Below are 15,148 nucleotides of genomic sequence, written 5' to 3'. Positions count from 1 at the left end.
CGCTCTGGGCGCTACTGGACCAACCCGGCAGCACCTCAGCTGCTCTGCCCCAGGCGTCCTGATTCAGCCACTACTGGTCAGTTTCAGCAGCGGCTGAATCGGGACGCCTGGGGCAAAGCAGCTTGGGTGCTGCTGGGTTGGTCCAGTAGCGCCGAGGAGCAGCGCTACTGGAGCAACCCAGCAGCACCCAAGCTGCTCTGCCCCAGGTGTCCCCAAGTCAGCCGCTGCTGAAACTGACCAGCGCTGACTACAGGAAGTCCGAGGCAGAGTTGCCCTGCCCCGGGCTTCCTGGAATCAGCCGTTGATCAGTTTCAGCAGCAGCTGACTTGGGGATGCCTGGGGTTCTTAAGTTGAATCTGTATGTAAGAACTGGTGTCCAGATTCAGCCTGTTGAAACTGATCAGCGGCTGATTCCAGGAAGCCCGGGGCAGAGCAACTCTGCCTCGGGCTTCCTGTAGTCAGCCGCTGGTCAGTTTCAGCAGCGGCTGAATCTGGATGCCAGTTCCGACTTACATACAGATTCAACTTAAGAACAAACCTACAGTCCCTATCTTGTACGTAACCCGGGGACTGCCTGTATGTGCAAATGCTTGTTTCCTCCTGACTTCATATTGCAATAAATAGTGCTAAATACTAGCACATTGAGTAGCGGTGAAGATTATTGGATAGTGTTAAAGTGAAAGCAGGTTGGTTTGCATATCCTCTAGGTTTATTCAGAATGGGCTTCAGATCATTGTTTTATGTATTGTGCTTTTGGGAAGGGAGGGGGACATACTGGGGGTCCCATACCAGTGTCAGACAGTTACCTTACTTTGGCTTTTTAAAATATTATTCTTTAGTTTAAAAAAAAATCTATCACAACCACTTTTTTGTTTCGCCTCGTTTAGCCAAGGGGTGGATAAAGAAGTTGTAACATTAACTACCTGCATATTGGAAATTACTTCCTCCAAAATGCCTTTGGGCATCTGACTAGCCCCACTTTCCCCAGTTTGTGTTTTTGTCTCCTCCCAACTCTTGTGTCCTACTGTCATTCTGAAAGAATCTCAGAAGGCCCAAAATAACTATTGATTAAACTGTTTTTGCATTATATGGTATGTGGAAACCATAGTGCTTAGCAGTGTGTAACCAGTTTGGGGTTTTTTGCTAAACTATAGCTTCTGAAACACAGACATACTGGTGAAATGCTGCTATTTAAAGTGCCATGTAAAAATTTAAAAACCAAACACTTCGCCTGTACTTACAGATCCATATTTTTGTGTCTTGGATATCTTTGTCTTAGCCCCCTGAAGGATTTTTTTTAAATGGCAATTGGATCGAATACTTACTATGAGCACAGAAAAATGTGTCTGCCTCATGGCACAGGAAGATGTGTGGATTTTTTTTTTAATTAGTCAGACTATTACTGTAGTTTACCCATTACCCTATTTCTATTGCTGAAAGCTTGTTCCTTTTTTTTGTACACAGAAAAATATATTGATTCATCTGTATTAGGGTAATATTTTAGCATCAGAGAATTCACTCATGTTCTTAATATTTGTGTATTTAACATATGCTACTTGACAGCGTTTCAACAGTAAAATAATGTTGGAGAAAAATTAAAAGGATATTCTAATTATCTAATATTTAGATCATTAGAAAATATTTAATTAAATTAATATATAAATTATAGCCTAGATATCTTCCAAAGTGCATAACACACACAAGGATTCTAAGGCCCCTGATCCTGCTGTCACGTCCAGGCAGGATGGGATCCCTATGCCTAGACAGTCTTATGGAAGAAATTTGGTTTCCCCATGTACTTACATTTCTGCCCTAAGCAGCTTAAATTCAAGGTTCCTTGAATTTACATTGTACCAAATTGTGTTTTAGTGGGAGCCAAATATGGAAACATCTTTATGGAGAAAAAAGTAGACTAACACATGGTAAACTTGGAGCATATGAAATGAAGAGTTTTTGTTAGCTTTGTCTGTAGAGTCTTTTCTTTAGAAATCTTGACTCTGATGCTACAATTCTCTAAATGATTCCCTCCAGAAGGAATATTGAAGTAATTTAAAGGGTTTTATTTCTTTTGTGTACACCCTCTTTTCTATTCCCACCAATACTTCTAAACAATTGTGCACCATAGAGTTGACTTTGAGTTTCTGGTGTTGCATGGGATCTGTAGAGAGGCAGCAGCTACGTTAATGTAAAATGACAAATTTTTCTTATGATTAAAATATCAAATGTATCCACTGACTGTTAAGTCTAATTTGGTGTGACTGAAATGTTCTCCAGTGAGATAAGATAATCTCCTGTTGTAGGTCAGAGGGCTCCCTCTGATTTATGAGGGAAAATCCTGATAGAAAATACGGAACGGTATGGTGCTCGTATTTTTCAGTCTTTCTATCATCACCTACTTAGTCATTCTATATAAGATTTCCATTTAGCAATCCATAAAGTGACTTCAAAGCAGACTAAAAGTTTATAAGCTGTTATATAAGAAAGGCTTGGACTATTACATGAATAATGGGACACACTTATGGTACTAATCGAATTCATATTAGATGAAGGTAAGTATTTAGTACTGATAAATAGCAGTGAGATAAGATAATGAATCTATCTCAAATTCACTCGTCCAGTCTTCCACTTGTGTTACTACCCCTATATTAAACATTATTTCAGAGTGCATGTTGTTTGAAGTTAATTTTTGTGTTGTGAGCTGTGCTAAAGTTGGTTGACAACGGCTCTGTTTTGCCATAGGAAGTGGTTGGTTCAGCAACTGTTTTTGTAGCTGAAATGATTAGTGTGATGGTGCTGATTGAAGAGGCATGCCCTTGACCTAGTAGGATATCTACTGGAGTTTAAGCACATGTGGTTTTGTTTAACTGTTCTGGGATATTCCTTTATAGCTGTCTGATATTCTGTTGTTGACAGTATACAATCTTCCATTCAGTGCTTACCAGTCTGGGGTACATGTAAACTACATCCCTTTTTCAATAAAGGGATGTAAATTAGATGTATCGATATTGTAAATAAAGTCAGGATTTGAATTTCCCGTGCTTCATTTACACAATGGCAGCCACAGCTTTTTTTCAAAAAGCTGCTTTTTGGGGGTGGGGAATCCTGCTGTCAAGACGGGGATAGTTTGTAAAAATGAGGGTTACAAGATCTTTCAAAACGGGGCATTTCTATCGAATGATCCCTGTCTTAGCCATGGGGTTTTTTTCGAAAAGTGGTTTTTCGGAAAGAAAAAAAAGCTGCGGCTGCCATTATGTAAATGAAGCGTGGAAAATTCAAATCCTGGCTTCATTTACAATTTTGATAGTCTAATTTACATCCCTTTATCGAAAAAGGGGTGTAGTTTAGATGTACTCATAGTGTTGTGTAAATATGTACTAATGCATACCACTATGAATCTGAGATGCTAGATTCTGGGCATGAAACTATCAGCCCTGGTATAAAGAAAGGATACAGTGTACCATTCAGAAACTCTTATTGCTCAGCCATTCTTTATCTATGGCTATAAACAGGGCTTACCGAACCATGACGAGCCCCGCTCGCCAGTCGCGCTGTCCAGCAATCTGCACATGCCACGGGCAAGTAGATTGTATTATTTGTCGAGCCCTGGCTATAAATATATTTTAGATCAGTCCCACTGACTGACATGGCTTTATATACAAAATATTACAATCAAATTTGTCAGCATAGAAAATGTTTTTCTCTTTCACTGTACCTAAGCGTGAGGGACACTTACCCAAATCTAGTATCAGCCTATCCTTTGACAAATATGTCTACTGCCACCGATAGGGTTGCCAGGTATCCAGTATTGACCCGGACAGTCCGGTACTTTCGCCTCCTGTCCGGTAAAAAAAAAAAAAAAAATCAGAAAATACCAGACACCTAAAATGTCGGGTATTTTCTTTTTTTTTTTTCCCTACCAGGAGGCGAAAATACCGGATACCTGACAATCCTACGACACGCTCAGCAACTGGGCCCAGCCCCTGGACCACCCGCCAGGCTCCCCTGGACGCTTCCCCACTCAACCCAGCTTACCTGGCTATGCAGGAGCTTATCTTGTGGCTAAAGCAGAAAAACAAGATGGCCGCCAGCAAAAAAAAGCTTCTTAGAGGCCATGGTGATTTTTTTTTTAAATGTTTTTGCTTAACTGCTGTCGGGGTCCCTTTTTTTTTTTTTTAAACTCAACAGCTTTGGTCTCCCACCCTCCTTTTTTTTTTTTTCCTCAACAGAATTTTTTTCCCAGTGTTTTTTTTTGGGGGGGGGAAGAGGGGTAGTGTTCGGTATTTGTGGTTAAACAAGCTGGCAACCCTAGCCACTGAGGTGAATGTTTGTTTATCTCAGGGACTATATATGCAAGAGAGAGAGTGAGTGTGTTTAGGGGGGTGTCCATCCTTGCTCTGGACAGGACACCATCTTAGTTGTGCCCACACAGCCATTCTTTAAGGACCTATGAATTCTTTGCCATTAGCAATTGAGCTTTTTCAATAGTAGTGATAATTTTGTGATTTTTGCATTTGTGTGGTCAGCTGGCTTAATATGTAGTACTTCTTAAAGGGTTTAACTTATGAACTTGATCAGTGCATTAGCAAGCTGTGACTATTTTGCAAATAACTTAGTTTTCCAAGTTTCATAATAAGGAAATAGCAGACACACGGGAGCATAAAAAATGTTTAAATTCAGATTTAAAAAGTGATTCTAGATATGCTATTATATGAAGTCTTCATTAATTTCAGCTCTGAAACACTTTACAATAATTTCAGAAGCATTTTCCTCTGTTGTTGAGTAGTATTGGATCACATCAGCAATAGTGATTTTTGTCATTCAGTTAGCCACAGCTGCTTGTGATAAGGATCTTGAGAATCACCTGTATAGGATCAGGGCTACTGCACATCAAGGTTAGGAGATTGGCGGAAGAGTGGAAGATGCACAGGAGGGGGTAGTAGGCCACCTGCTGTGCCAGGATCAAAGGGTTGAAAGGTCAAAGGGTACATTTAGCTTAATCATATCTGCCTGTTGAATAGCTATTTCAGATTGTAAATCTCAGGGTGATTTCATTAAGTCCTTCTGGCTGCTGTTGGGGCATGAAATAATAAAAATTTTATATCCGTTGCTTTTCCTGCTTCTGGTAGCCAGAGTGACACGTTGTCTGCAGTATTAGGGTGTTCTTAAGTAAATAAACTGTAAACATTAATTGTCACTGATGTAGACAAGTCATAAAGCAAAAGGATCTTGGATTTGTTGTGAAAGATATTTTACTTTCTAAGAAGGTGTATGTTACCATAAATATATTATTTTTGTTTGATAAACTTTTTGAACGTTTGTTTTTAGTAAGAAAATGTTTCCTGTCTCATGTCTTTCACCTCATATTTGTAATGTGCCCATCACCTTTGTGTCAGATCATGAAGAGCCACTCTCAAGTTAAAGTTGTCTCAAAACTTAGTAAAAAATGCTAGAAATCCTAAAACCAATAGGCAGATGTTTCAGCTATTTGGTTTTTTTAAATAGAAAGACAATAGTTCATCTTACACAAACCATAATTTTTGTTTGAAACAAAATGCAGTAGTGAGCACCTGAAAATGAAACTAACTGCAAATATAAGTGTAATTGAGTACATTGTTCATGTGGTAGGAAAGGCAAAAAGTAAACGAACATAAATAGTATATATAAACTTGATTTAGTATTTTCATTCACGTTTAATAAAATAAGCTGTCGTTAGTAATGATGAAGTTTGTTTACAACACGTGATTAATTATTTCCCGTTTACCCCACTCAGGCTCTTTTGCCTTTTTATGCTTCTCTATTGAATATAGTTTCTCAGTGTTTTTGCAAACTTTTACATAAAATAATTTAATGATCTCAAATGTTCAGTTGCTCCTGAGCAGGACAAATCATGCTAACTGCTGCTTATTTACTAGCCTGGTGTTTAAGACCCCCTGGAGTTTGTTTCAGAAGTTAAGAGATTTTCACAGTAAAGGTGCCATTTCTGAAATTTAAAGTGCTCTTTTCACCAGGAGATAAGTTCACTCTGATTAAGTCAGTAATTCTTACTAAGCCATGTTTATGGAGGTCATAAACAATTGGTTCAGTGTGCTTGTTAAACCAAGTTTCCATACCTCTCCACTCTTTAAAAAGTGGCATTTACAATAAAAGGCAGGTGGAGATGTTAGTCTGACTTGCTGTATTTTATTATGAATGAATTAAGGCTACCCGGAATTCAGTGAAAAGTGGGGAAACTCCATCTTTTTATGAGCAGGTGACCCACGTCTTCATGGGAGTAATTTGACTTGACACATGCTCGAAGTCTGTAGCAAAATTAGACAAATGCAAACAACTGTACAAATTGGCTAATATAGTGTGACTATGTATACTGCACAATTTATACTGCTATTTCTAGTCAGAACTTCTTATTTTCTGTTTCTCTGTACTGTTTGTAAAATACTGATTTAATACCCCTTCTTTATTTTAGTAAGCATGCAGGTGTGTTGTTTTTAATATTTTGTTTAGCCAGTTAGGAGGCTGTGATAAATAGACTATTTGAGGTTTATTGATACTGCTTTTGATGTTAGGATGTGGGTCTAGAGAATCAGTAAAATTGTAGCTAGTTGTACTTTCTGGACCTTGGTGCATTCAAGGTGAAAAGCAGATTTACAAGTTGGAGGGTTATATCAGAGCTGTCACATGAGAAGTGGCTTTAATTCCCAGATTCTCTCTCTTGCCCTCTGGGCTGAAGGATGTCACCATTAGACGAGAGCAACTCACATCATTCTGCTGCAATCCTGCACCTCAGTCCAGAAGTGTCTTTAAGATACCCAACGCATGTCATTTTGATAAAGACATCTATTGTGAAAGGATGCTGCTTACAGGATCTCATGAGTTGGGAGAGGCCCAGAGTCTGGGCTCCCGCCCATATCTAAACATCCATACTGCAGTTTTTGAGCCCCACTGTGTGAGCCCTGAGAGCTGTGCGCTTGTGTGGCCATTCCGGAGAGATTCAGATGCTGATTAGCAGAGCGTCCACAGCCAGGATTATTTTTTCTACTGGTGGTGCACATGCCTCGGCTCTCCTAAAAAATTATTCTGCATGTGGATAGAAAAGAAATTGCGGATGGATGAAAAAGATGAGGAAACATTGCCTGCGAGCTCCAGTCAGCTGGCCCGGGCATTATGGGTGTGTGATTGCAATGCAGACGCTTCATCCAAGTTACAAGAAACATCCACTGGCAACAGAAAGACACCCATTGTCTTTCTGGTGCTCAGTTTTGAAAAGCTTCTGGCTTTGGTTAAACACATCACTACAGATTTTTTGTTGGCGCTTTCAAGAGTCCTCTGAGTATAAGTGAGATTTTTAATTTTCTGAAGCAGGAAGGAGCAAATCAGTTTGTCTGCTGCTTCCTAACTCCCAGAAGAAGCATGACTCCTGAGTTACTTTAGAGTTTATCAGATGTAAGCCAATTAAGTGACCTTTTGGTTCCTAAGGTGGGGTGGGGGAGGAAAAGGATCTTGCTTCTCATGGAGGACATGTGTCCTTTTGTAAGGAAAGAACTATATTGTATAGTCTTCCCTTAATATCAGACTTCATTAGTTTGTAGATCAAGGGCAAGTAATTCACCCCCCCCCCCCAAAAAAGAAACTTGAAGTTGGGTTCTGTGCATAAGACAAAGATCTATTTATAGTACTGTATGTGGTCATTAAATGGATTGCGTAAGAGTTTTAGGTATAACTTGGCATTGAGTACAGCAACCATTTAGCCTTAAATATACCACTTAAGGGCAGGAATTTCAGAAAGAAGCTTACCTTTAGGGTTCAAAGTGCAGGGTATGTCTACACTGTAAGAAACAGAAACAAAAAAAACCATGCCACAGCAAAACAAAACATAGTCATGCACCTATAGCAGCAAGTCTCAGAATCTGGGTCATCTGCCTCGGGTTCAGACCATGGGACTAAAAATACCAGGGTAGACATTCCCACTTGGGCAGGAGATCACACTTTGAAAAGTGGAGAACGGGGAGGAATTCGGAGACTAGAGTTCAGTGGGAACATCTGCACGGTTTTTAGCCCCATGGCACGATTCTGAGTTACTTGACCCAGCCTCTGAGACTAACTGCTATCCTGGACGCTTTACAGTATAGACGCAGCCTGGCTTGATTGTGAGCATTGAACCTCTGCTTTTGAAGATGATGGGCTCTACGAGGTGCCCAGCACATTTGAAAGCTGAGTCTGTACCTAAATTTCTCTTCTGCCTTCTCTCCTTTTTTTTCCTGACACACAAAGTGCCTTTCCTCCCCTCTGCCCCCCCTTTTTAATATCCTTTTCCCCACAGTTCTGTTGGTCAGAGACCTGCTCTTGCTACCTAGCGGAACTGTGCATAAATGACCTAATTAACTGGTGTACAAGACTGCTCTGTATGGTTGGAGGGTGAGAGACAGATCTCTCTATAGCAGACTTTAAGAGCAGTCAGTTTGTTTATTCAAGAGAGTGCACTATTGGAGGGAGATGATAGTTCACCATTTTATTAGCATATTTCTCATACTACATGCTCCTCTGTGTAAGTGGTGATAGAAATGTAGCCATATTCATGCTAAAATTCGACACTTTACGCCGGGGTCTTAACAAAGACTCTAGTTATCTTACCCATTACAAGGTAGCTTCCCCAATTATCACCTCTAATATCATTAGCTCACAGACATTTACCTTCCCCCCCCCCCCCCGCATCCCCCTTCTGTTCTGAAATTTGATTTGTCATTTTCATATGTATTAATTTTTTTTAATTGTATCCTTTGGTATATATGGTTGTGACTATTTTCTTCCACTATTTCATCAGAGGAAGTAGGTCTGGCCCACGAAAGCTCATCATCTAATAAACCATCTTGTTAGTCTTTAAAATGCTACATAGTCCTGTATCTCTGTGTAAGTGTGTGTGAATTTGGTGTTAATGGTTCTGAATGTCAAGCATTGTCTTCGCAAGTCCTGGCACCATTTATTACATATCAGAGCGCTTCACCATTCTCTAACAACAAATCTACTGTTGATCCGGACCTACTACTCTCATGCTTAGAAATTGCCTGTCACATGTGGTTTGAGGCCCTTCAAGATGACACCAGCAACCTTTGGCTTTGTTTGTTCATTGATCGATTGTAGTTGAATCCGGCAGGTAGTCTCTAACAGGGAGGCCTACCTGCGGTATCTCCCCCACTGGAGCACCCATGTCTGAAATGTGGCTGTTTGACTATTAACCATCTGTAGACCTTCTTATTAGTTGCTCCTTGGTGTCTGTTAATTTGAAGCTGTGTATTTGACTAGACATTGTCACCTTTTAACAGGCACATTATTGTCTGTCTTTACCATGTGGCGGGCAGAAGTTGCATTATCCTGAGGCAACATGACAATGAATTGCCAGATCTTGTTTGCTGGTATTAAAAAAACTGAAATGAATTCCTCCATCTGTATTTTGAACAGATTGTTCATTGTATGCTTTCCTTTCTCACGTCCTCTTTTTCTCTCCATCCACTACTTTTTCTCATTCCATCTTTACCTTGCAGGCTAGTTTGTGATAGAATACACTCTTGCCTCTGTGCAAGTTGTTAATGCATTTTAAGTGTCAGTCCATCTCTTCATGATCTGGAAACATTTTGGATTTTATATTTTCTTTTCAGAAGATCGAATATTGTTGGATATGTGCTTCATAGGATCTTGCATTTCTGTATCCCTGTAGAAATTTAGTGTATGTGGATCAGATTTCATAGGAGAATGTTTCAGAAGCAGTAACATTTTGGGTTGAAAGTACTGTTAATTTTTCTCATCCAACTGTCTTGAATACCTCATTAGAGCATTACCTTCCTTTTTTGGCTAGTGGCATCCTGAGTAGATGGAGAGAGAAGATCAAACTGAGGATCTACTGAATCCTGAAAATATAGATAAATGTGGTGCTTGGATATTGTACTTTGTGTGTGAATTTAAAGACTTTATGTACATACAGTTCTCAGATTGGATGAAAACATGATTTATTAAGGGAATATTTAAATTCCATTATTGAAACCATCAGCAATGCAGTTTATGTTGCTTCAGAGGGGAAGTGAAGTTTGACAGTCTTCTGCTTCTTGGACACTTACCCAGCGGAAGCTACCAAGGTCTATTGTTTTCAAAAAGAGACTATACTTTTCTTTTATTGTACATCTGTGTACCATAGTAGAAAATGTAATCTTAAACACCCCGCAGTCAGTGCTTTCACTTAGGGATTGGAAGCCATTCAAGCTGACCATTGAGAAGAGGAGTGTATGCATTGAGACTTATACTGTAATGTAGAACTTCTTTGCCTATTGTAATGACAGAAGGATGTTCTACATCTGTCGTTTCATCCCCTTTGTAATGGTTCTTTCATATGCTCATTTCTGTTCCTTCTGTTTTTGTGTTTGGTCCAGAAGAGCTAGAATTTCTAACCTTGCTCTGTAGCCTACAAAGTTCTTCCTCTAACTCTGTAGCTAGGATTTTGAAGTGAACAACCCAATAAAATTCCTAAAAGGTTCAAGACTCAACTTGAGAAATTTCCTAATTAGTTCCCTTTTTTTTTATACTCGACACTCACTTTAACAAACAAATTTTGGCAAATGTATAGCCAAGTAGTGCATCTGTTTTGCTTTGCACAGATAGGGTTAAGATATGTGCATCAATTTGTTTGATTTGGAGCTTGCTGTTCTTAGACATCATATTACAGTGGAAACACAAAAGAAATAATGTGAAATGGGATTTTTCTCAAAACTCTTCTGGGTGTGAGATCCAGTGGGAGAAACCTGAAATTATTTTGTAATCTTTCATGGTATTCTGGAAATCCTAGAATTAAGGAAAAAACATTCTAGTTTCTTTCTCACTCTGTTTATCTTTGACAATGTCCATTTTGTCCAAATGTAATCTCATTTGTGGATGTGTTTGAGGTGCTAAGGCAAAGCCAGAGATGGTAAAGTGGATCTGAGTTTGGCCTTACTAGCACTCAGGCAACTGGAAAAGCCACCATTCCGTGTGATACTGCAACAAAATACTGAATTAAGAAAAATACTTACTTGAGTCTCGATGCAGCTAGAAGTTGTGTTTTGAATCCAGATTGAAAAGGGAAACAAGAAGTAAATGGAAATTAGTAAAGCCAGGTTAAGTATTTAATTAAAAGAAATGGAAAAACAAAACCACAAATGTTAAACAACACATACCACGCACAGTGAGGAGCAAGAGGAAACCACTTGCTTCTTTTAAAGTGCTTAGGAAATAGTGTAGTTGGATATTATGTTATGATTGATGTTCTTTATGAATAAGATTTGACTTCCTTCCCCCTCCTTTTTGTGATTTTTGACATTTTTTTAGAAAGTTAGAAATATGGCCCTGGAAGATGTGGTGATTCTTAATGTTGACACCAACACACTGGAAACCCCTTTTGATGATCTACAGAGCCTTCCTAATGATGTGGTATGTATAAATTGTTTGATGATTTGGAACTACTACATTACTAGAAATAGCAATCCTTTTTATCTGTTTAGTTTCTAACATGTGTCTGGTGGTGGTGCCAAAGCCCTCACGTGTTGTGTTAAATGAACTGCTTAACCTGTCTTTATCTTTTTTGCCTGACAGAATATAGCAATCTTGGCGGGATATGGAACCCAATAGAATATCTGGAGGTTGAAACAGAGGTTACTTTTGTGACAGGGAGACAAAGTTGACACTTAATGGTGGGAATGCTGCAACTTTAATTAAAATACCCAGTTGATATGTCAGATTCCAAATGGTTAAAATTAAAGTCTTGCAGGAAGAAAAAGCTCATGTGTGCCATATCTAACATGAAACAAAATTAAATAAAAACAACTTCAAGCAGATTTTTGAGGTGGAACAGAGTGCTCAGGAAGAGGGAATTTAATGTAAAGATAATGGACAGACATATATTTGTGGGGATACTTTAATGAAACTTTTCCCCTATTTTCCTCCAGCTGTATCTGAATTTGAATCAGTATACTGAACTTTAACATACTTTTGAAATCGGGTCACTCACTTCATAATCCATTACTAAGACTGTTTTGTGAAAATAATTCAATAGTGGTGTAATAGTGCTTTAATTCCATTTAAAATGTTTAAACTAATTTAATGCTGTTGCATAAATGTTTGGTTCTTTAACTGTAGTGAGACAATGATGAGCCTGATTTACATTACTGTCTTGTTGCCGTGTGATACCAGAGTATCTTTGCTAATGAAACTAAAAGAGGCAACGCATGGCAAAGCATGTACAGCAAATGCACTAGAAGCCATGTACAGTCCTGCTGGTGTCGTTTTGGAAGAAGACAGAAAAATCTGAAATTCTCTTACTAGACACACTATTCAGTTGATTACTAGGATCCATCATTTGTAATGTCTGCTTCTTTTCACTTATTTAATGATCTAAATAAAATCCTGCCTCTGTCTGCAGTTGAATACTTTAAAAAAAATAAAAATAAAAAAGTTGTCTTGTAGCATCTTATAGACTAACATGGATGGATGAATGGATAGTATCATGAGTTTTTTGTGGGCAAAACCCACTTCCTCTCTCATCTGATGAAGTGGGTTTTGCCTACAAAAGCTTATTATACACTATATACGCATAATATTGTTAGAATATTAGGTGCTACAGGACAACTCTTTTATTTTAAGTATATCTCTGTAGTTTTTCCATATTATATATAACACTTGAAATCTCTGCCTTGCTTTGTCTTGTCTTTCACCTCATTTCACCATAATGCAGGCTAGTGTTTGTGGCTCATCGAAAAGTGGCAGTGTAACATTTTCTAGATTTTTTTTTTTTCTCTCTCAGGACCTGGTTGGAGCATTTTGTAAAATTTACTCGAGAGATTGAGAGGGGAGACCCATCTATTTTGCCTAGAGGAAAGCCCTTTGTCCTCTGATGTGATTTTGTCCAATTAATAAGAGTACCAGACATTCACGGGGAGGGCTCTTGCCTCATTACAGAGATGATTGGCATCACAGTGATGCTGGAGTACATTGCTCTGTTGCAGTGTGGAGTGGAAAGGTGGAGTCTCTTGGCTGTTAACATTGTGTTTTCTGCTGCAGTTTTCAGCAGGATGTTCATAGACTGGCACTAGTTTTTCAACCAAAGGAAGCCCTATTTCATTTTTGTAGTAGTGGTTGGATGTGTGAATCAATTCTCCTGGTTGATGAGGATTCTTGACTGTGAATCACTTAACAGACAGAAGTAGAAGAGCAAACACCCAACCTGCATATACCCTCACTCCCAGCATGAGCCTCACTTACTCAGTTAATATTCACCAGTTCAGAGCCGCAGATGAAAATGAAAATGTATAACTGTAGCTTGGCTGCTGTGGTAAAGGTCTGCTCTCCAGATGAACATGATTGCTGGCTGTGGAAGCTTGGGGCCCATGAAGAAGCAGTGTTTTGAGTCCTGATACTTGGGGGAGCATCATGTGTATGGCTGTTTGCTTAGACAATTAATATTCATGTCATTTTGAAGTACAGAATATCCATCTTTTTGATATTCTGCACTAACATGACACAGCTGTTCCAAGAGTAGTGCACTAAACAGAGATAGGAGGAATCTGGAGAATGTCAGCTGGTATGCAGGCCTTTCAACATCACATGCATTTGTCCTTCCTTGTCACCAGCATACTTCAAGCATTCCTGGTCAGAGTACCTCTGTGTGGGGGAAGTGATTTGTGGTCACCCTGAAGATTTCAGTGCGAGGTCTGCCTGCTGTCAGCCAGCTACTTCCAACAGAAGTGTCTGCCTTTTGTTGTGGGTGCATGTTAGGAATGGGACTGAGACTCCAAATGCATTTCACAGAGGCCTCCAAACAGCCAAGACACAGAAATGGTCACTGCCTGACCATATTCATCAAGCAAAAATTCAGGGGGAGAAAAGTTCAAAATATTGCTAGCCGGATTCACGTTGAAGGCACTAAATGAAAGGAAGTGGAATTGTAGCTAAACACGTCTAGCATCCCCCTTGGGGTTCCATAGTAGTAGCCTTGCAACTTGGGCATTGATATCAGCCAAAGCGGCATCCGTCAAACTTCTAGAATCGCCACGTTCAAAAGGAAGTCCCGACCCCTGAGTTGTTTCCATTCCACTGCTAGATAAGTCAAATGTATTGTAATAGCTTCATGCGAATTAGTTTGGCTGATCATTGTTTGCTGTAAGAGCAATGATTTCCAGTTACCACAGCCTGGTGAGAGACTATCCATGTCCATTGAAAAGTGACTATTCCCTCAGGGCAGAAGTCAATCCAAGTAAGTTTCCCATTCATTGCACTGGGTCACTCATGCATGCTCACTGCTTGGCGCTGCGACATCCCTTCACTCCTCAGTGGTCCGCAATGTGACTGTTCGTCACTGTATATAACCAGGTAGGCAGGAAGCAGTGAGTTCTGGATGATTCTGTGCTCCCTGGCTCGTGCCAGCATTTCAGTCTATTAAAGTTATTTCAAAGCCTCTCTTTGGTATTGATATTAAATAGCTCTTCATTTTGACTTTACTATTTGCATCCAAATCTGCCAGCTGGTCATCACTCATGCTATTATGCACAACTGTGGAAATGTCAAACTTGTAAATTTCATAGAATTATGTAAGAAATGTCTGGATACAGCAAACCCTGGGCCTTGTATGTGTATATGATTTGTCAACAGCCAACTATTATATTAGATTTTATGGGGCTTCATTAAAAGCGCTATAGCAGAAGCACTGTAGAACAACAGAAGAGACTTCACCAATAAACCCAAAACTTCAAGCTCTGGAATGTAATAAATTTTAAGAGACTTCCTTCCTTTCATTACTTACTTTTACTTCACGTTTATAACAGTAAAGAGTTGTGTTTTATTAGTTCAAAATTCTTGATTCAGTTTTCTTCAGGTCTATTTAAAAGCTACATTTTCTCTTAGAGGATGTTTGGAGCATTGCAGAGGAAGTGCTGCCAGTAAATTCAATTAGCTGGCATGACTCTCAAACAATGCACATGATGTATATTTTTTCACAACTGCTATAGAAACACAGCTGGGTTGAATATGTATTGTAACAAAGACTTAACCTGAATCATTTTGCTTTGTGTAGTTCATGTTTGGAATCCACGTTTCTGTCTTATTCCTCATTTGTATTCTTAGTTGCCTAGATAATTAA

General features: G+C 39.2%; 1 protein-coding gene and 1 long non-coding RNA gene across 9 annotated transcripts in view; one reads left to right on the top strand and one right to left on the bottom strand.

Annotated features, from left to right (window-relative positions):
• Nucleotides 1-15,148, top strand: part of DENND1A (DENN domain containing 1A) — a 361,583-nt gene that overhangs the window by 232,381 nt on the left and 114,054 nt on the right. For all 7 annotated transcript variants that reach the window (XM_075905650.2, XM_075905649.2, XM_075905651.2 and 4 more), the window contains exon 12: nucleotides 11,347-11,448. In XM_075905650.2, coding sequence (XP_075761765.2) covers nucleotides 11,347-11,448 — 102 coding nt within the window. The remainder of the gene's footprint in view (nucleotides 1-11,346; nucleotides 11,449-15,148) is intronic.
• Nucleotides 1-15,148, bottom strand: part of LOC142819334 (uncharacterized) — a 105,357-nt gene that overhangs the window by 67,266 nt on the left and 22,943 nt on the right. The window lies entirely within an intron of this gene.

Source organism: Pelodiscus sinensis, chromosome 23 (genome assembly GCF_052426305.1).
Source record: "Pelodiscus sinensis isolate ZL-2025 chromosome 23, ASM5242630v1, whole genome shotgun sequence".
NCBI lineage: Eukaryota > Metazoa > Chordata > Testudines > Trionychidae > Pelodiscus > Pelodiscus sinensis.
The sequence above is the reverse complement of the archived record's forward strand: the minus strand, read 5'-3'. Positions and strand labels throughout refer to the sequence as shown.